The sequence below is a fragment of the Salmo salar genome, chromosome ssa16, assembly GCF_905237065.1.
Source record: "Salmo salar chromosome ssa16, Ssal_v3.1, whole genome shotgun sequence".
NCBI lineage: Eukaryota > Metazoa > Chordata > Actinopteri > Salmoniformes > Salmonidae > Salmo > Salmo salar.
Genome location: NC_059457.1, coordinates 26,362,468 through 26,383,313, shown reverse-complemented (window position 1 = coordinate 26,383,313; position 20,846 = coordinate 26,362,468). Strand labels below are relative to the sequence as shown.

The window sequence follows — 20,846 nt, the reverse complement described above, 5'->3', positions numbered from 1 at the left end:
TCCTCCTCCAAACACTGCGAGTTGAGATGATGCCAAAGAGCTCCATTTTCTTCTCATCTGACCACAACACTTGTCCCCAGTTGTCCTCTGAATCATTCAGATGTTCATTGGCAGACTTCAGATGGGCATGTATATGTGCTTTCTTGAGCAGGGGGACCTTGCGGGCGCTACAGGATTTCAGTCCTTCACGGCGTAGTGTGTTACCAATTGTTTTCTTGGGGACTATGGTCCCAGCTGCCTTGAGATCATTGACAAGATCCTCCCTCACCGTTCTCATGATCATTGCAACTCCACGAGGTGAGATCTTGCATGGAGCCCCAGGCCAAGGGAGATTGACAGTTCTTTTGTGTTTCTTCCATTTGCGAATAATCGCACCAACTGTTGTCACCTTCTGACCAAGCTGCTTGGCAATGGTCTTGTAGCCCATTCCAGCCTTGTGTAGGTCTACAATCTTGTCCCTGACAACCTTGGAGAGCTCTTTGGTCTTGGCCATGGTGGAGAGTTTGGAATCTGATTGATTGATTTTGTGGACAGGTGTCTTTTATACAGGTAACAAACTGAGATTAGGAGCACTCCCTTTAAGAGTGTGCTCCTAATCTCAGCTCGTTACCTGTATAAAAGACACCTGGGAGCCAGAAATCTTTCTGATTGAGAGGGTGTCAAATACTTATTTCCCTCATTAAAATGCAAATCAATTTCTAACATTTTTGACATGCGTTTTTCTGGATTTTTTTGTTGTTATTCTGTCTCTCACTGTTCAGATAAACCTACCATTAAAATTATTCACTGATCATTTATTTGTCAATGGGCAAACATACAAAATCAGCAGGGGATCAAATACTTTTTTCCCTCACTGTACATGTGCTTGAGAGACCGCAATTAATTGTTTTGTTGGGGTTTTTGTACACACAATGACGACTGTCTACATACAGCATTACAACAATGTTAGGCAAAGGTTTCTTTTCCCCAGTACAAAACAATAAGGTGTGCTTTAAAATACTTGTTTTAGAATTTGCTTGTAACAAGAGTTGGTCTATGTAAGCAAGAGGTGTATGGAATCTATAAATTAAATGTAGGGGTTCAAGGGCATGGCTATAAATTCTCACTGTGTCACAGCCCTGTTACCGCGGGATACGGTGATGGCCTCACTTACTAAACTAATGTCAAAGTTCAGAGTTCATTGATGACATCATCTATACTGAACAAAAATATAAATGCAACATGCAACAATTTCAAAGATTTTACTGAGTTACAGTTCATATAAGGAAATTAGGCCATTTAAATGAATGCATTAGGTCCTAATCTATTCATTTCACATGACTGGGAATACAGATGTGCATTTTGTTGGTCACAGACAACTTAAAAAAAGGTATGGGCATGGATCAGAAAACAAGTCAGTATCTGGTGTGACCAGCATTTGCCACATGCAGGGCAACACATCTCCTTTGCATAGAGTTGAACAGGCTGTTGATTGTGGCCTTTGAATGTTGTCCCACTCCTCTTTAATGGATGTGCGATGTTGCTGGATATTGGCGGGAACTGGAACACTCTGTTGTACACGCTGATCCAGCGCATCCCAAACATTCTCAATGGGTGACATATTTGGTGAGTAGGCAGGCCATGGAAGAACTGGGACATATTCAGCTTCCAGGAATTGTGTACAGATCTGTGCCACATTGGGCCGTGCATTGTCATGCTGAAACATAAGGTGATGGCGGCGGATGAATGGCACGACAATGGGCCTCAGGATCTCGTCACAGGATCTCTGTCCCTTCAAATTACCATTGATAAAATGCAATTGTGTTCGTTGTCCGTAGTTTATGCCTTCCCATACCATAATCCCACCGCCCCCATGGGGCACTCTGTTCACAATAATGACATCAGCAAACTGCCTTCCCACAAGACGCCATACACGTGGTTTGCGGTTGTGAGGCCGGTTGGACGTGCCACCAAATTCTCTAAAACAGCGTTGGAAGCGGCTTATCGTAGAGAAATTAACATAAAATGATCTGGCAACAGCGCTGGTGGACATTCCTGCATTCAGCATGCCAATTGAACGCTCCCTCAAAACGTGAGACATCTGTGGCATTGTGTTGTGTGACAAAATTACACATTTTAGAGTGGCCTTTTATTGTCCCCAGCACAAGGTGCACCTGTGTAATGATCAGCTTCTTGATATGCCACACCTGTCAGGTGGATGGATTTTCATAGCAAAGGAGAAATGCTCACGAACAGGGATGTAAACAAATTTGTGCACAAAATTTGAGAGAAATAAGCTTTTTGTGCGTATGGAACATTTCTGGGATCTTTTATTTCAGGTCATGAAACATGGGACCAACACTTTACATGTTGTATTTATATTTTTGTTCAGTGTAGTAATAGAAGCACAATAATATAAACACCCTGTTTGGTTCTGGTGTGACATTATTTCTATACTAGATGTGTGTGTGTTACTTTTTATATTAAGTCTGGATTTACTCTTACATCATGAACGTGTTGTTATGCAGATGTTCTTAATCCCCTTATATGTATCAAAAATTCAGGAGGAGAACTAGATGAAAACTGGTTCTGTATATTATAGGCCTATAGTTTATATATAAAACTACTAGGGAAGTCAGTAAAGAACAAATTCTTATTTACAATGACGGCCTACCCCGGCCAATTGTGCACCACCCTATGCGACTCCCAATCATGGCCGGATGTGATACAGCCTGGAATTTAACCAGGGACTGTAGCGACGCCTCTTGCACTGAGATGCAGTGTCTTAGACCGCCGCGCCACTCGGGAGCCCATAGTTTTCATATATTGTGTTTAACTGTGTATGTTGTGCTCTGGTATCAAAACTTAAGATTGAATACTTAACTTGACATCTCTCTGATTGGTGTATAGACCTCTTCCTGCTGTTCATTTGGCTCTGGGAAGCAGGATCTCTATACAGCAGACACTTCCTCTGCTAGACTAGGAACTGGGCCCTGTGGGATTTGTAGTTATATGGTTTGTAGTTTTAATGAGCGGCTGTTTTCAGCAGGGGCGCGACTTTGGTTTAAGAAGTGGGGGGGACATATTATTATTAACATTCCAAACAGTCTACCCGACCGCTCGAAGGCGTCCGCATGGTCCTAAAGCACACCGTTGCCTAGTTTTGTATCACATTCCAATGATAAAACTGGGGGGGACAAAAATGCAATTTCAGAATGTGTCCCCCCCGTCCCCAGTGAAAGTAGCGCCCCTGGTTTTCAGTGCTGGGTGTGAGTACAGACATAGATGGCACCGCTGAGAAAAGAATGTGTGTGTGTGTGTGTGTGTGTGTGTGTGTGTGAGTCCACATACAAGATGTGTGTGTGTTCTGACCGGTTGATATATGTTAGGCAGAGAGAGTATAGCCTGAGATAATGACCTGTACAAATGAGGACCCTCTAGAGTTTACAGGCCTCATGCTTTATCTAAATATTAACCCCCAAATATACTACACTGGTGTCTGAGACAATGAACAATCTTGGGGTTGGACAGATTGACGTCACACAGACAGACTGGTCCTTAAACATGGGTTGCATCCCGTTTTAAACACAGGACTGCACAGACAGTCAGGTATATGATGTCACAACGCATGGAGAAGTGTTTAATATCTCACCAATCTCATCATATGCACAGCTCAACTGTGAGGGAAGGGTGTGCCCTTCGCCACAACTGTGTGATTGACAGCTCCACACAGCCCTAAACATCCAATCAGCTTTCACCTCTCACCAGGAAGTCAAATGAAGGGGAGGAGCCAGATGAAATAGACAACCGAAAGCCTGCAGATATGTTTGGAAATAAACCCACAAAAGTACATGTGGTCTTAATTCCAATTCAACCCAAAACTACTACACACATAGCTACAGTTTCACCCAAACTCAAGACATTAGCTTTAAGCAAGAGATTCCTAGCATATTCTGGCTCTCCAGGACCCAAACCCTGAAGAAGTGTCTGTGGCCCCCAGTCTGTCCCTGTCTGTCTCTGGTCTGGCTGTGCAGGGCCCCCAGTCCGTCCCTGTCTGTCTCTGGTCTGGCTGTGCAGGGCCCCCAGTCCGTCCCTGTCTGTCTCTGGTCTGGCTGTGCAGGGCCCCCAGTCCGTCCCTGTCTGTCTCTGGTCTGGCTGTGCAGGGCCCCCAGTCCGTCCCTGTCTGTCTCTGATCTGGCTGTGCAGGGCCCCCAGTCTGTCCCTGTCTGTCTGAGGTCTGGCTGTGCAGGGCCCCCGGTCTGCCCATAATCTCCCAGTAGAGCTGAGCACAGTGCCCCAGCATAGTGGAGAAAACATCCAAGTCCAGGAGCTTACTGCTCAGTAGCAGTGTGGATCGTCCCAGTACCAGAGACTAGTCGATCAGTCTGGCTGGCTGTTGTACACTCCCAATTCGGATGACTGACATCCCAATAGATGTGCTCAGAACTCCCAGCAGGATCCCAGTAGAATTGACCAGTCTTTCAGTTCCTCTGAGAACTCCCAGTATGTGGGGTGTAACTTCCAGTATGATAAACCAGTGTACCCAGTGTGTCCATGGGACTGGTGCCATTGGTCAGTCAGGTGGATCTTTGGTTGTGGGATAGATAGTTGGGATTGGGATTATAATTGTTGGGAATGTTTGTACGTTTGTCATTTGTCTTTCAGATAATCTAGAATTCTCCAAAAATCTGCTCTGCAATTTTCCTAAAGGGTGGAAAAGTAATTGCGTCTCCCAAGCAATATTTTCATTTTTTTGTACAAAACGATACAGAGAAATAAACAGACTTCGAACATGAAATGAACCTAGCAGATCCAGCGTACACACAGGCCCAGAATTTGAGCCAAAACACATTTCATCTTGTAGGTATCCTCTGATTGGCTGGCAACACACTGGGGTCAGGGGTAGATATAAGTCAGGGCCTGAGGGTCGTGTAGTCTGGGCAGGGGATTGTATGTGTGTGTGCTCTTACACCCCCCCACCTCCCCCCTTTCCCACTCCTGGTCTCCCTGGGGCTCAGACTGAAGCAGGGTCAGGGATTAAAGGTCAGAGTTCACGATCATTCAGTGGCTCTGTTTGGCTGTTCCACAGAAATAGTCCTGCCCAGTTGGGCATGTCCTTCCTATAAACCCCAGCTCAACCAAGCTTGATATGCACATAAAATGATAAAGGGAAAGATGGATAAAGGGAGGGATGGAGGAGGGTTTCCTGTCCATGATGAGGCCAGTCTAGTCAGGGCTAGAGGAGAGGTTGGTGGAGGCAGTAAGGGTCAGTGTTGAGGGTCAGTAAGGGTCAGTAGGTGTTGGGTGGTGGTCAGTAGGTCAGACCAGGGTTCCAGGTTTGGCCTTGTCGTGTCCGTACCACTGGACATCTGCCAGCTCTGAACACAGAGGACTGCTGAGAAAACAACTATCATTGAATGACCTGCAGACAGAGAGAGCGAGAGAGAGAGAGCGAGAGAGAAAGAGAGAGAGAATACCATTTTTAATTATGGAAATACTGGAAGACTGATGGCTTATGCACTCTGCTTCCACAAAATCTACAGAAGTTATTGTTTTCTTCGCTTAGTGAAACCGTTCTTCGTCAAGGGGGGTCTGAAACAAGGACTGTAACAAACTGTTATGATCAATAAACTTGATTGGTTTGTGTCGTTTTGGTCTCATTGCTCTGATGGTTAATGTCTTTGTCTAGATCTAAAGCTTTTGTGAAAACAATGTGTACAATCCATAAGGCCTATCCCTCCTTTCAGGCCTCATTTCAAACTGGCCAATCACTCCTCCTATATTGCTGTCTCTATGGCAAGTCACACGTCCTGTTAGTGTACTACTCTGATGGTTTTAGAATGAAGGAACTGGTATTATTTTGGATACTCCCTGTGGCTACTGCTTAACAATCTTTGAGGGGGAAGCACACGAGCAATGAGCGCACACGCCTGGGAGAAGTCAACAGTGAGAAACGCTATTGAGTTGTCTAAGTTCAAGTTCAATTAGGGCTGGTAATAGAGTACAGAGTGAGGGTTAGGATTTACTGTAGTAGTAATAATAATAATAAATTACATTTGTGAAGCGCTTTTAATTCTTCAAGAATCATCTCAAAGTGCATAAAATAAAAATTATTGTTTTTGTTTTACTAAAGCAAATATATGTATAACCATATCATAAAAGCAACAATCAAAGTCTAGGAGGAAGGGTAGGCCAGCCGATAAAGATGAGTCAAAACGCCTGCTTTAGAGAGCAGCCACACACAGCAGACATGCAGAGTCCAGTTACAGTCATAGAAACAGAGCAGATAGAACAGACACCATTCCCAAACTTGCTATTAGAAAGGATTAGAAACGGGAAGAGCCTATTCAACTCAGTATTTGGTACAAAACTAAGAATCTAGAAAACAGATTCTATTTCTACACCTTTGATCTAGTTCAGGTTCTGTTTCTACATACCTAGTCAAGGGGATCTATTTCTATGCCCCTGATCTATTTGAGTTTCTGTTTCTATGTCTCTGGTCTAGGTGCCAGGATTTATTCTATCGGGTGTGTTTCTATATCCTGGAAGTCTAGGAGTGTCCAGACCGACAGTATGGGTTGTTTGTATGGTATATGGTTCTCGATTATTGTTCTGTCGTTCTCTGGTATATTTGTTGTGTTTCTAGGTCTGTGTTCTGATAGAGTCCTGGCAGACAGATAGTACCTCTATGCGTCAGAGCTGGGCTGAGTGGGAGACTGACACACGTCTTCAGTAGGAGAGCTGTCTGCTGTACCGCTAAACCAGGAAACACAGACAGACAGACAGACAGACAGACAGACAGACAGACAGACAGACAGACAGACAGACAGACAGACAGACAGACAGACAGACAGACAGACAGCAGAGAGGTTAGTACAGGAGGAGAGGGAGTGAGAGGGAGAGAGGGAGAAAGATGAAGAGGGATGGAGTGAGAAGGAAAAAGCGAGAAGAGGGATGGAATGAGAAGGAGAAATAGAGGAGTGAAAGAGAGGAAAGATAAGTTAACAAATCAGTTAGTCCTTTAGGAAGACAAGACAGCCGTGTGATCAGTAGCTAGACAGAGTACCGTGCTGCAGAAGTACAAAAGTTAGGGGTTGGTGAGGCAGAGGTTATAGAGGTTGTAAAGAGAAGCATAGATGCTGATGATGTTTTGTGAGGATGCAGATTCTGTCCTGTGAATTGCAATACAGGAGCCAAAGCCTTTAACGTTTACCCTTTAACCCAAGGTTAAATGTCAAATAGGATTAGGATCCTGAGTGCCTGGTATTTAACCCCAAACACGTTATATATCACTCTGCAAATTATGTATTGGTGTGTGCATGTGTGTGTGTGCATGTGTGTGTCGTACCCGCTCTGCCAGTTGAGGATGTGTTGTGGGCTGCAGGGGGGCGTGGGTGTTGCGGCCTGTTCACTAGAGGGAGTCCCACTCCTCGGGCTGTGAGGAGACGCTGATGTACAGAGACACACACACACACACACACACACACACACACACACACACACACACACACACACACACACACACACACACACACACACACACACACGCCAATAGGTGGTCAAGGGCTGTGTTATCCCAGCTATGCCCCACTGTGACTAAGATGACTAACGAGCTCCATTTGGTTCAGGGATCACTTTACACTCATTCACACACACACTGCTAAACATCAGCCTCTCCAATGTTCTTTCATGAACTAACTATTCTGTAAAGAATATACACTACCGTTCAAAAGTTTGTAGCTTCATTAAATATTACCCGCAAAACACCAGTCTCAACGTCAACAGTGAAGAGGCGACTCCGGGATGATGAATTTCTAGGCAGAGTTGCAAAGAAAAAGCCATATCTCAGACTGGCCAATAAAAAGAAAAGATTAAGATGGGCAAAAGAACACAGACAGTGGACAGAGGAACTCTGGCCAGCATCCTAGAGTCGCCACTTCACTGTTGACGTTGAGACTGGTGTTTTGCGGGTACTATTTAATGAAGCTGCCGGTTGAGGATTTGTGAGGCGTTTGTTTCTCAAACTAGACACTCTAACGTCCTCTTGCTCAGTTGTGCACCGGGGCCTCCCACTCCTCTTTCTATTCTGGTTTGAACCAGTTTGCGCTGTTCTGTGAAGGGAGTAGTACACAGCGTTGTACGAGATCTTCAGTTTCTTGGCAATTTGTTGCATGGAATAGCCTTCATTTCTCAGAACAAGAATAGACTGACGAGTTTCAGAAGAAAGTGCTTTGTTTCTGGCCATTTTGAGCCTGTAATCAAACCCACAAATGCTGATGCTCCTGATACTCAACTAGTGTAAAGGCCAGTTTTATTGCTCAACTAGTGAAAAGAAGGCCAGTTTTAAAGAACCACAGTTTTCATCTGTGCTAACATAATTGCAAAATAGTTTTCTAATGATCAATTAGCCTTTTAAAATTATAAACTTGGATTAGCTAACACAACATGCCATTGGAACACAGGAGTGATGGTTACTGATAATGGACCTCTGTACGCCTATTTACATATTCCATAAAAAAAATCAGCCGTGTCCAGCTACAATAGTCATTTACAACATTAACAATGTCTACACTCTATTTCTGATCAATTGTATGTTATTTTAATGAACAAAACAATTGCTTTTCTTTCAAAAACAAGGACATTTCTAGGTGACTTTTGAATGGTAGTGTGTATATACAGTTGAAGCTGGAAGTTTACATACACCTTAGCCAAATACATTTAAACTCAGTTTTTCACAATTCCTGACATTTAATCCTAGTAAACATTCCCTGTCTTAGGTCTGTTAGGATCACCACTTTGTTTTAAGAATGTGAAATGTCAGAATAATAGTAGAGAGAAATATTTATTTCAGCTTTTATTTCTTTCACCACATTCCCAGTGGGTCAGAAGTTTACATACATTCAATTAGTATTTGGTAGCATTGCCTTTAAATTGTTTAACTTGGTTCAAACATTTCATGTAGCCTTCCACAAGCTTCCCACAATAATTTGGGTGAATTTTGGCCCATTCCTCCTGACAGAGCTGGTGTAACTGAGTCAGGTTTGTAGGCCTCCTTGCTCACACATGCTTTTTCAGTTCTGCCCACAAATTTTCTATAACATTGAGGTCAGGGCTTTGTCAGGGCCACTCCAATACCTTGACTTTGTTGTCCTTAAGCTATTTTGCCACAACTTTGGAAGTATACTTGGGGTCATTGTCCATTTGCAAGACCCATTTGCGACCAAGCTTTAACTTCCTGACTGATGTCTTGAGATGTTGCTTCAATATATTCACATAATTTTCCTTCCTCATGACGCCATCTATTTTGTGAAGTGCACCAGTCCCTCCTGCAGCAAAGCACCCCCACAACATGATGCTGCCAACCCCGTGCTTCATGGTTGGGATGGTTTTCTTTGGCTTGCAAGCCTCCCTTTTTTACTCCAAACATAACGATGGTCATTATGGCCAAACAGTTTTTGTTTCATCACACCAGAGGACATTTCTCCAAAAAGTAAGATCTTCGTCCCCATGAGCAGTTGCAAACCCTAGTCTGGCTTTCTTATGACGATTTTGGAGGAGTGGCTTCTTCCTTGCTGAGCGGCCTTTCAGGTTATGTCGATATAGGAATCATTTTACTGATGATATAGATACTTTTGTACCTGTTTCCTCCAGCATCTTCACAAGGTCCTTTGCTGTTGTTCTGGGATTGATTTGCACTTTTCACGCCATAGTACGTTCATCTCTAGGAGACAGAACGCATCTCCTTCCTGCGGTATGACGGCTGTGTGGTCCCATGGTGTTTACACTTGCATACTATTGTTTGTACAGATGAACGTGGTGCTTCAGGCGTTTGGAAATTGCCCCCAAGGATGAACCAGACTTGTGGAGGTCTATAATTTATTTTCTGAGGTATTGTCTGTTTTGTTTTGATTTTCCCATGACGTCAAGCAAATAGACACTGAGTTTGAAGGTAGGCCTTGAAATACATCCACAGGTACAGCTCCAATTGACTCAAATTATGTCAATTAGCCTATCAGAAGCTTCTAAAGCCATGACACCATTTTCTCGAATTTTCCAAGCTGTTTAAAGACACAGTCAACTTAGTGTATGTAAACTTCTGACCCACTGGAATTGTGATACAATAACTTAAATAATCTGTCTGTAAACAATTGTTGGAAAAATGACTTGTGTCATGCACAATGTAGATGTCCTAACCGACTTGCCAAAACTATAGTTTGTTAACAAGAAATTTGTGGAGTGGTTGAAAAATTAGTTTTAATGACTACAAGCTAAGTGTATGTAACCTTCCGACTTCAACTGTGTGTGTGTGTGTGTGTGTGTGTGTGTGTGTGTGTGTTTTTTTGTATATATATATATATATATATATATATATATATATGTCTTTTACAATGCCTGACCCAATCAAAACTAGAACTATCCTACCAGATTCTATCCTAGAACATAAACGGGTCTACGTGTGTGTGTTGTCACCCACCTGGTGATCCCTTGGCGAGCGTCCCCACCCTGCTCCCTCGTCCGGGTCCCAGCGTGCCTGGCAGCGAGCCGCTGTCCGACGTGTTGGAGCCGGAGTGACTCCTCTCCTTTACACTGCCCGTAGAGCGCTGGTACCAACACCTCAACTCATCCGACACCACTGCCCTACCCCCTCCTCCTCCCTCTCGCCCCAGTGAGGGAGTCCGTACGATCTGGGAGCGGGACGGGGTGAGTCTGCTGCTCCCCTCTCCCCCCTCCTCGCCCCCCCAGGTCTCCTTGTAGAGGCCCCCGGCTGTGTAGGAGCTGGAGGTTTTGAACTGGGCCTTGACGCTGTAGTGGCCCTCCTGGTCACTCTCCAGGCTGCGCACCACCACCGGGTTGGGGCTGCCCTCTACGTACAGGGGGTACTCTTTAATCCGGTACTGGGACGAGGGCTGGCTCTGGCTGTGGAGGTACACCCCGTGCTGCCCTGACCCAGTCCCTGCCCTCCCCGTACCACCGCACCCTGAACCGTTCTTGGCTGCAAGGTTGGGCATGGAGCCAGAGTTAGAGGAACCAAGGTGACCTGCTGACCTGGAGAGAGAGAGGAGGTTAACATACATATTAAACATAGAAACAAATCCTCTGCTAAACAAGCCTAAAGTCAGTCTCTGGACACACCCACCTGTGCTGTACTAACCTGTGCCTCTGTCTCTGTCTCTGCCTGGCTTTGGAAGGGGAGTCCTCTCCTAGGGTGGAGTAGTTTGGGTTGGAGCCCGGCGCTACCCCAGGGTAGTAGTGTTCTGAGCTGCTCTGGGAGGTACAGGACGAACAGTCGTCCAGCGGGTCAGAGCCATTGGAGCTGCGAGTCCCCGGGGCCAGGAAGATGTCTGGGCTGCCCGGGGCTCCCAGGGTGTGTGTGTGAGTGTGTGTGTCGGGGTCGGAGGCCAGCAGCTTGCCCTGAGATTCCAGGCTGGAGCTGCGGTTCCTAAAGTGCTGAACCAGACTGTGCAGATGGGTGGGACTGATGTCCACAGACCTGGTGGAGGGAGAGAGATGCAGAGAGGGAGGGCGAGAGATGGAGAGAGGAAGGGAAAGATGAAGAGAGAGGTTACAGTATGGTTGTGACTTTGACCTAGTGAGGTGACCATAGCGCAGTACTTTTCTGAAGGATATTTTGAGGTTATCTGGTGGTTACCTGGTGGAGTGTACGTAGTGAGGGGTCCTGGTCCTCAGGTCGGGGGTGGAGGGCATGCTGGACTGGGAGCTCCAATGAGGAACACTCCTGATGGGGCTACTCTGCAGAGAGTTACTGCCTCCTGCCTCCGCACAACTACCAGAGCCGGGTAACCGCCTGTGACTGGCCAAGGAGAGACAGAGCCCTTAGAAAACCTTAACATTACTGTTGCTATCTTCAAATCATTATACTATCATTCAACCAACTATCACATGCCCCACGACCCCAGTATAGATATATCGTCATGGCAACAGAGTTGACCTCTCACCTGGAGTGTGAAGAGCGTTTCTTGACCCTTTCATAGGGTTCGTCCAGCGAGGACTCGCTCCACATCTTGGGTTTAATGGGGGACTTGTCGTATTCGGAGCGGGAGTAGTGCAGGTGGCTGAGGCCATCTAGAGACTGGGGGGGAGGGGGCCGGCTGTGGGAGGGAGGCCGGGGAGGGAGGCCCTTATGGGGAGACACTGCCGGAGAGAAGGTGGGGGTCCCTGTCATCTGGGGGTCATCTGATAGAGCGAGAGGAGATAGGGGTTGGTTAGATTGATGGATCACTGATTAGTCCCAATTAGAAAGACACTGATGAACTTTTAGATGTATTTTAGTGGAGAGAGAGCGAGAGAGAGAGAGAGAGAGAGAGAGAGAGAGAGAGAGAGAGAGAGAGAGAGAGAGAGATACCGTCGTCTAGGACCAGAGCGTCAGACAGAGAGCTGTCCTCTGAGCCGATGTTGGCCTCTGTGGGAGAGGAAAAACAGAGGAAAACACTTTCACTATGGCATTGGTTAAGGTGAAGTAGGTGTGTTTCAATTCATGTTCATGAGCACTTCTTGCCATGTGTGTGTGTGTATGCGAGTGTGTGTTTGTGAATTTGTGATTGTGTGTGTGCCTGGTCTCACCCTCTTTATTACGCGATGTGGTTCTTATAAGCGATTCTCTCAGCATGTGTGTAGTCTCACCCTCTATGATAAGCGAAGCGCGTTGCGTGGGTTTCTTCCCAGAGCGGACACGGTGTTCGTTGATGGCGTTTTCTATCTCCTGGAGTTTCTTCAGCGCGTTGAGGTACGACGTCTTCCTCTGTTTTTTCAGCTTCTTACTGCTCACGTGCGGATCGCTGGCCAGACGCCTCGCAGCCTCCGTGATCTGGGATTGGATGGCAAACTCCCTCTCTAGACGCTCTAGCTCCTCCTCCTATTGAGAGAGAGAGAGAGAGAGAGAGAGAGAGAGAGAGAGAGAGAGAGAGAGAGAGAGAGAGAGAGAGAGAGAGAGAGACACACACAAGGGTTAGGAAGTGACACATGCACACACAAACAAACACACTCACACACAAGTGATGACACACATGCACACACTCAGACACACACACTCAGACACACATACTCAGACATGACTCACTCACATCCAGCAGTAACTTAAAGCATGTTCCCAGGCCAGTACAAACACAATGAGGAAACCATCCATCTTCCTTCCTTCCCCACACTTTCCCAGCCCTGCCTCGTCTCCCATGAGAATCCCTAAAACACCCCCAACTCCCCCTAACTCTCCCCCCTCACCTCCATACCTCCCCCAGCCTTGGCTAGCTTCCTCAGACCCCAGTTCTCCCAAAAATCACCCCCTCACCGCCCTCCTCCTCACCATCTCCTATGAGACCCCATGTTCGCCCCCAACTCCCCCTACCCATAACACACAGCCCCCTACCCATAACACACAGCCCCCTACCCATAACACACAGCCCCTTACCCATAACACACAGCCCCCTACCCATAACACACAGCCCCCTACCCATAACACACAGCTCCCTACCCATAACACACAGCCCCCTACCCATAACACACAGCCCCCTACCCATAACACACAACTCAATAACAGCAGAGAGCAGATCATGACCCAACAGCAACAGTGTTTCATCACATGGGAACCATTGGGACTTAGTGTTTCTGTACGTTCTACAGGGACTAGTGAGGCGAGACTAGTGAACAGACAGAAAACAGTAACTATTTCAACTGGCTTTCACACGGCTCTACGCATGGATGCATACAAGCACACACATTCCCCTACCCATAACACACATCCCCCTACCCAAAACACACATCCCCCTACCCAAAACACACATCCCCCTACCCATAACACACATCTTCCCCTACCCATAACACACATCCCCCTACCCATAACAGACATCGCCCTACCCATAACACACATCGCCCTACCCATAACAGACATCGACCTACCCATAACACACACAACCCCTACCCATAACACACATCCCTCCTACCCATAACACACATCCCTCCTACCCATAACACACATCCCTCATACCCATAACACACATCCCTCCTACCCATAACACACATCCCCTACCCATAACACACATGCCCCTACCCATAACACACATCCCCCCTACCCATAACACACATCCCCCCTACCCATAACACACATCCCCCTACCCATAACACACATCCCCTACCCATAACACACATCCCTCCTACCCATAACACACATCCCCCTACCCATAACACACAACCCCCTACCCATAACACACATCCCCTCCTACCCATAACACACATCCCCCTACCCATAACACACATCCCCCTACCCATAACACACATCCCTCCTACCCATAACACACATCCCCCTACCCATAACACACATCCCCCTACCCATAACACACATCCCCTACCCCTAACACACATCCCCCTACCCATAACACACAAATCCCTACCCATAACACACATATCCCTACCCATAACACACATACCCCTACCCATAACACACATCCCTGTGTATGCATGGTCCATGTGTGGGTGAACTTATGTCCAGGGCAGGGGTTCAGAAAAACACAACAGAACAGTAAATATGAGCACAGCTCACAAAGATAAAGAGGTAAATACACTAGGCTTGTTTCACACACAGGTCAACATCCCCAAGACTACCTCAGCCTGGAGGAATCCCTCTCACTAAACAATCTCTGTGTGTGTGTGTGTGTGTGTGTGTGTGTGTGTGTGTGTGTGTGTGTGTGTGTGTGTGTGTGTGTGTGTGTGTGTGTGTGTTCTGAGGTAACAAGGTTTGACTAGTGTAAAACCTGAGGCATCTTCCTGCTAGCCTCGTGGTTTCATAATGCTGTGACCCTGGATTCATTTCAATGCATACAATCCAAGACACACGCATGCACGCACACACACACACACACACACACACACACACACACACACACACACACACACACACACACACACACTTTCTTCTCTCTCTCCCACTATCACCACTTCCTGTGGTACGGAGCAGACAAGCTATTTTTAGTCAGCCCCGAAGCAGTGGAAAATCTACTAAGGCACAAAATAGAAGAACAGACAGACAGATTCAGCAATAGAAGAAGAGAAGAAGAGAGAGAAAGAGGGATTGAGGATGACTTCAAACCAACTTCAAAGCAGATCCCAAACTTTTCAAAGTGCTGGCTTAGCCAATGCCCCAGTTACTCTTCTGTTTCAACCAATGATTTAAGATCAATTCTCCATCCCCAAGTCTAACCATATCTATAAAAGATGCACTATGCAGATATTGCTCCTCCATTTTCTGGTTGCTAAAATTCTAATTGTAATTTCAGTTTATGTGACAAAACAATCAAGTATATAGTGTAGAGAATCACGGTACCATCTAAACCACTGTGAAATATATCGTCCATAAATATATGAAGCTGGTGAACAAAACCGAAAGTAAAAACGTAAGAACGGGAAGCATAGAAATAGCACACAACGAACAGATCTACCGCTTTTTAGACTTGCTGTCAAAGAGAATGACAGATCTATAACTCAAATTTCTATGTGAATTTGGTCGGGTTGCCCAAAAAGTTACATATTGCAGCTTTAAATAACCCCAGGTTCATGAGGAAGTTTATCTACACTGGGAGACAAACAGAACTCCTCCAATTAGCTAGAACTGAATGGAACCACTGGAAACAGTTGGATCAGATGTGGACTTAGGGCACTTATGGTTTGAGAGGTTTCTCTGACCTCTCCTTTAGGCTGGATCTTAAAGGGGCAGTTATGGTTGGAGAGATTTCTCTGAGCTCTCCTTTAGGCAGGATCCTAAAGGGGCAGTTACAGTTTGAGAGGTTTCTCTGACCTCTCCTTTCGGCTGGATCTTGTGTTCGTCCAGTTTGAAGGCAGTGCCAATCTTCCTTCTGACCGTCGGAGGCTCCTCCCCTGGATCCAATGGATACTCCTTAGGCAGCTTCCCTGTCAACTCCTAGAGAGAGAAGGAGAGACAGAGAGAGAAAGGGCGAGAGAGAGAGAGAGAGAGAGAGAGAGAGAGAGAGAGAGAGAGAGAGAAGAGCAGCAAGAGAGAGAAGGAGAGAGAAATACATTTAATTGATCATTACTCATTGATGTTGGTATGTATGTGTGTTTGTGCATGTGTCTTACCGCCTCTCTGATACAGATGTTCTTGAGTTCCTCTAATCTTTGTTTGAGAGTCTCCTCCAGAGCCTCCTGTCTGGCCCTCAGGGCTGCCAGCATGTCTTTCTTAGCTGTCTGAGAACTGTCCGACTCCTGGGAACCTACACAGACATACACAGAGCAGAGATACAGTCAGAACACACACACAGATAACAGATACTCTTAGAACTTAGCACTGAACATGGACCAGAGCGTAGAAAACTGTAAGAAACAAGCTTACTATCAAATCCAATTTTATTTGTCACATGCACCGAATACAACAGGTATAGATAGACCTTACCGTGAAATGCTTACTTACTTAACCAACAATGCAGTTCAAGAAATAGGGTTAAGAAAATATTTAAATATACTAAAGTAAAAAATAAAAAGTAACACAATAAGATGACATAACAATAACAAGGATATATACAGGGGGTACCAGTACCGAGTCAATGTGCAGGGGGTACAGGTTAGTCCAGGTCATTTGTACTATAACCTTACTGTGTAGCACTAATATACACCCCCTGCACTGTTGATAGATTGATCCAGAAGGTCTACACTGCCGAAAACGGTAGAGAGGAAGTGACGGAGACACATTAACATAACAGCACTACTCATATGTGACAGCGACATATCAGTGACATCATTCTGTTGCGAGGCAGCGTGTCATTAGATTAACACACACACACACACACACACACACACACACACACACACACACACACACACACACACACTGCTCTGAGGAGACGAGGTTGAAAGTGAGAAGAGACTGTGTGTCCTTGCAGGAATATGTGAGTGAGTGTGTGTATTAGAGGTAGTCTCTGTCGGAGGGTGATGGAGAGAAAGGGGTATATGGAGATAGCTGAGACACAACGTCAGGGAGAAAGAGAGAGGCAAATACAAAGAGAAATGGGACAAGAGATAAAGATAGATATCAAACGGGAGATTAGAGAGGAAAAAGATTAACTGTGTTGTGGAGACTACTCCTTCTAAACACAGTAATTGATTTCATAAGTTGTCAGCGGTGTCTGGAAATAATGTGTCTTTCACACTTCCACCATGTTGGTGGAAACAGCCTTGGGAAAACATGAAGCTAACAGCATAATGGGTTTCTGTCCTGAAGTTTAAAGGTTGATTCACAGTCCTGCCCTCTCTAACTCTGTTCCCACAGACCCCTGGCCGGGCCTAGATAGGGGGGTGGAGGGGTGAGTTACCACTGACTCCTCTCACAGATCTCTCTCTAACCACATTAACCCTCACATCCCTCTCTTCTCCCCTTACAGTCATCTCTTCCCTCTATCCCTCTCTCCTCTACCACACTACATTTAGAGGCAGTCGCCTCCACATTATTGGCCGGAGTGAGAGTAGGGCAAGGGTACTGCTGGCCACAGACACACATGCAAACACAGCCACACGCAGAGAGACTTACCTGAGGAGAGCAGACTGCCAGAGCTGCCACTGATGATCTTGCCCTTGCTGCCCATGTTGGCCAGTTTAGATGTCTTCAGAGTGCCAGTCTCTGTCAGGTCGATGGCTATCTCACTGAGACTACGAGCCGCATGGATCTTAGACTGGACAAACATACACACACAGATGGAGATATTAGATATTTACCTAATACCCTATATCTGCTTGTTTCTAATGATTTGTTTATGAACTCCACACACATTCTAGATCCTCAGTCCTTCTAGAACCCCACTATTCTAGAATCTCATACGCATTCTACAACCCCACATTTATTCTAGAATCTCATACACATTCTACAACCCCACATTTATTCTAGAATCTCATACGCATTCTACAACCCCACATTTATTCTAGAGTCTCATACGCATTCTACAACCCCACAGTTATTCTAGAATCTCATATGCATTCTACAACCCCACAGTTATTCTAGAATCTCATACGCATTCTACAACCCCACAGTTATTCTAGAATCTCATGCGCATTCTACAACCTCACAGTTATTCTAGAATCTCAAACGCATTCTACAAACTCACAGTTATTCTAGAATCTCATACGCATTCTACAACCCCACAGTTATTCTAGAATCTCATACGCATTCTACAACCTCACAGTTATTTTACAATCTCATACGCATTCTACAACCCCACAGTTATTCTAGAATCTCATACGCATTCTACAACCCCAGTTATTCTAGAATCTCATGTGCATTCCAGAACCCCATACTCATTCTAGAACCTCGTGGCCATTCTAGAACCTCACGGTCATTCTAGAGCCTCACAGTGATTCTATGTGTTACCTTGCTCTGCTTGCGGTCCAGGTAGAACTGGTGTTGGCTGATGGCCATGGCCCAGATAGACTTAATGAGAGCAGGGCAGGCGTACCAGGTGTGGACAGCTATACCACTGTGGCCAAACGTCCTTCTGGTCACCGACGCCCTACAGTAGAGACGGACACAAGGCCTCCTTATACACACTGAATACACACACAACACACACAGTAAATGAAATAACACGCACACAGGTACACACGCACCACAGTAGACGCAAGGCATCCTTGAACACGCTTATTCTAGAAAGAGAGAGTATGTCTAGTAGTGATGTTTACCATACCGCACGTTGTCTCTCATGACATGATTTACTCTGCACTGTTTAGACAGAAAGACATCTGTGTCTACAGACCTGCTCGCACTAACTACTGCTTCCTATAAAACAGCTCTCTCTCTTCTCTCTGCCCTTCTCTCAATCCTTTTCTCTCTTCTTTCTCTCTCCATCTGTAGAGACGCTAAACAAACAAAAGAGAGGTGACTTCCTCCTCTAGACAGCAGAGTTCAGTGTGTGTGAGTGACAAGCAGCAGTTCTATCTGTGCAGGCTCTATTTAAGATCCTCTGAATCTCACTCTAACGCCAAGATAAACTGAAGCGGATATGCCTCTCTCCTGGTCTGTCTGTATGTGTGCACAAGCTACTCTGTTCAATCACATGCCCCACTGGGGATCTCTTGCTGCCTCTACTACTCTTTAACATATTGACACCAATAACAACAACACCTCTCCAACACCTGACCATCTCTGCTCTATGTTTGTTAAGTCTGCTAACATTTACACAAAGCAACTATCAGCACTGACAATAAAGACATTATACATTGCATCTATCCAAGCTTCATATATCCTACATACTATTTTCACGCCTACAGCAGAAATGGAGTATCATCAACACAACTAACTAATATTAGCTATGTGTCATATATATTATAGGGGCAGATGGAAAAGGGCATTCTTTACTACTTTTGTGATACAAAACTATTTACAGTGCTGAAACACACGCGTGCGCACAAATGCAAGCACACACACACACACACACACAGTGAATTGTGATATAGATTTACCTCCTGGGGTCGTGAACTTCCACTGAGAACTTCTTCTCTCTGAAGTAGAGGTTCTCCAGCTGACGCCATTGGAAAACCTGACACACACACACACGCACGCACGCACGCACGCACGCACGCACGCACGCACGCACGCACGCACGCACGCACACACACACACACACACACACACACACACATACACTTTAGAACTGAGAAATGCTCACACACACTTCAAACTGAGATACACACACAAGCCTCAGAACTAAGAAACACACATCACAGGTGGCTCCTTAATTGGGGAGAACGGGCTCATGGGAATGGTAATGGCTGGAGCGGAATAGGTGAAATGTTATAAAATACATCAAACATGGTTTCCATGTGTTTGATACCATTCCATTTGCTCCGTTCCAGCCATTATTATGAGCCATCCTCCCCTCAGCAGCCTCCTGTGACACACATACACTCCAAGCTAGAGAACGCAGAAACACACATTCCCGCTTGATATGGTATCCCTGTACTTACTGAGAGTTAAGATTGGTTTTGCAACACCCCAAAAACAGAAGGAAGAGAAGAGGAGAGAGGGAGGGAGGGAGGGAGGGAAGAGATGGTAAGAGGGAGGACCTGAGGTAAGGGTCTCTGATCAGATCCAGACCCAGCGGTCTCGTCCAGAACTCTTTCCCCGGCTGAATGACCTCACCCCCGAGAGAGAGAGGGAGGAGGCTTTCTCTCCTCCGCTCGCCTTCTGTCTCTTTGCTTCTTTTCCGTTCTTTTTACGAACCATCAGCTCCTTTTTAAATGAAGCCCCACTGGGTGAGAACGTCTCTTCAATGTGTGTGTGTTTATGTGTATGTGTGTGTGTGTATGTGTGTGTGTGTGTGTCTGTGTGTGTGTGTGTAAAATCCTCCCAGGCGCAGGGGAACAGAAAGTTCTGAGTGGACGGGTGTTCACCATCTGTAGGCAAGTGAGCGAGTGCATGTGTGTGAACTAAAGTTTCCTTCTTTCCTGTAGCCAGGCAAAGACCCTCCCCTCCCTCCCCCCTCCCCTCCTCTCTCCCTTGGGGAGTACGCTTCCTGCTCTGGGCTCTGTGGCTGGGAGGGAGGGTGTGAGGGAGGGAGGGAGGGAGTGAGGGGAGAGGCTTACTGTGGCCCAACCAAATGGAGAACTTTTGCTTTGTTAAGTCAGCCAGCCCCCTCTTCACACACACACACACACACACACACACACACACACACACACACACACACACACACACACACACACACACACACACACACACACACACACACACACACACACACACACACACACACACACACAACACACAGGCTCACAAGGTCTGAGTCTGTTTCTCGTTACACAGAAAGAGAGGAGTCACAGCAGTTACTGTTACACTGGAGACACTACTAGCAGCTGGGACA

The 20,846-nt window shown here is 46.0% G+C and overlaps 1 protein-coding gene across 15 annotated transcripts in view; it reads right to left on the bottom strand.

Annotated features, from left to right (window-relative positions):
* Positions 1-2,360: 2,360 nt before the first annotated feature.
* The window catches only part of LOC106573459 (FERM domain-containing protein 4A), a 150,938-nt gene continuing 132,452 nt past the window's right edge, over positions 2,361-20,846 (bottom strand). For 5 of the 15 annotated variants that reach the window (XM_014148529.2, XM_014148525.2, XM_045697107.1 and 2 more), the window contains exons 12-24: positions 19,447-19,523; positions 18,359-18,500; positions 17,525-17,666; positions 16,081-16,214; positions 15,782-15,904; positions 12,562-12,853; positions 12,344-12,400; positions 11,937-12,174; positions 11,630-11,791; positions 11,117-11,470; positions 10,454-11,025; positions 7,328-7,427; positions 2,361-5,401 (exon numbers count right to left, since the gene is read on the bottom strand). In XM_014148529.2, coding sequence (XP_014004004.1) covers positions 5,299-5,401; positions 7,328-7,427; positions 10,454-11,025; positions 11,117-11,470; positions 11,630-11,791; positions 11,937-12,174; positions 12,344-12,400; positions 12,562-12,853; positions 15,782-15,904; positions 16,081-16,214; positions 17,525-17,666; positions 18,359-18,500; positions 19,447-19,523 — 2,496 coding nt within the window. In that variant the 3' untranslated portion in view covers positions 2,361-5,298. Of the gene's footprint in view, positions 5,402-6,663; positions 6,736-7,327; positions 7,428-10,453; positions 11,026-11,116; positions 11,471-11,629; positions 11,792-11,936; positions 12,175-12,343; positions 12,401-12,561; positions 12,854-15,781; positions 15,905-16,080; positions 16,215-17,524; positions 17,667-18,358; positions 18,501-19,446; positions 19,524-20,846 lie in introns of all 15 variants that reach the window. The other 10 variants (XM_045697118.1, XM_045697114.1, XM_045697115.1 and 7 more) reach the window with 9 other exon arrangements.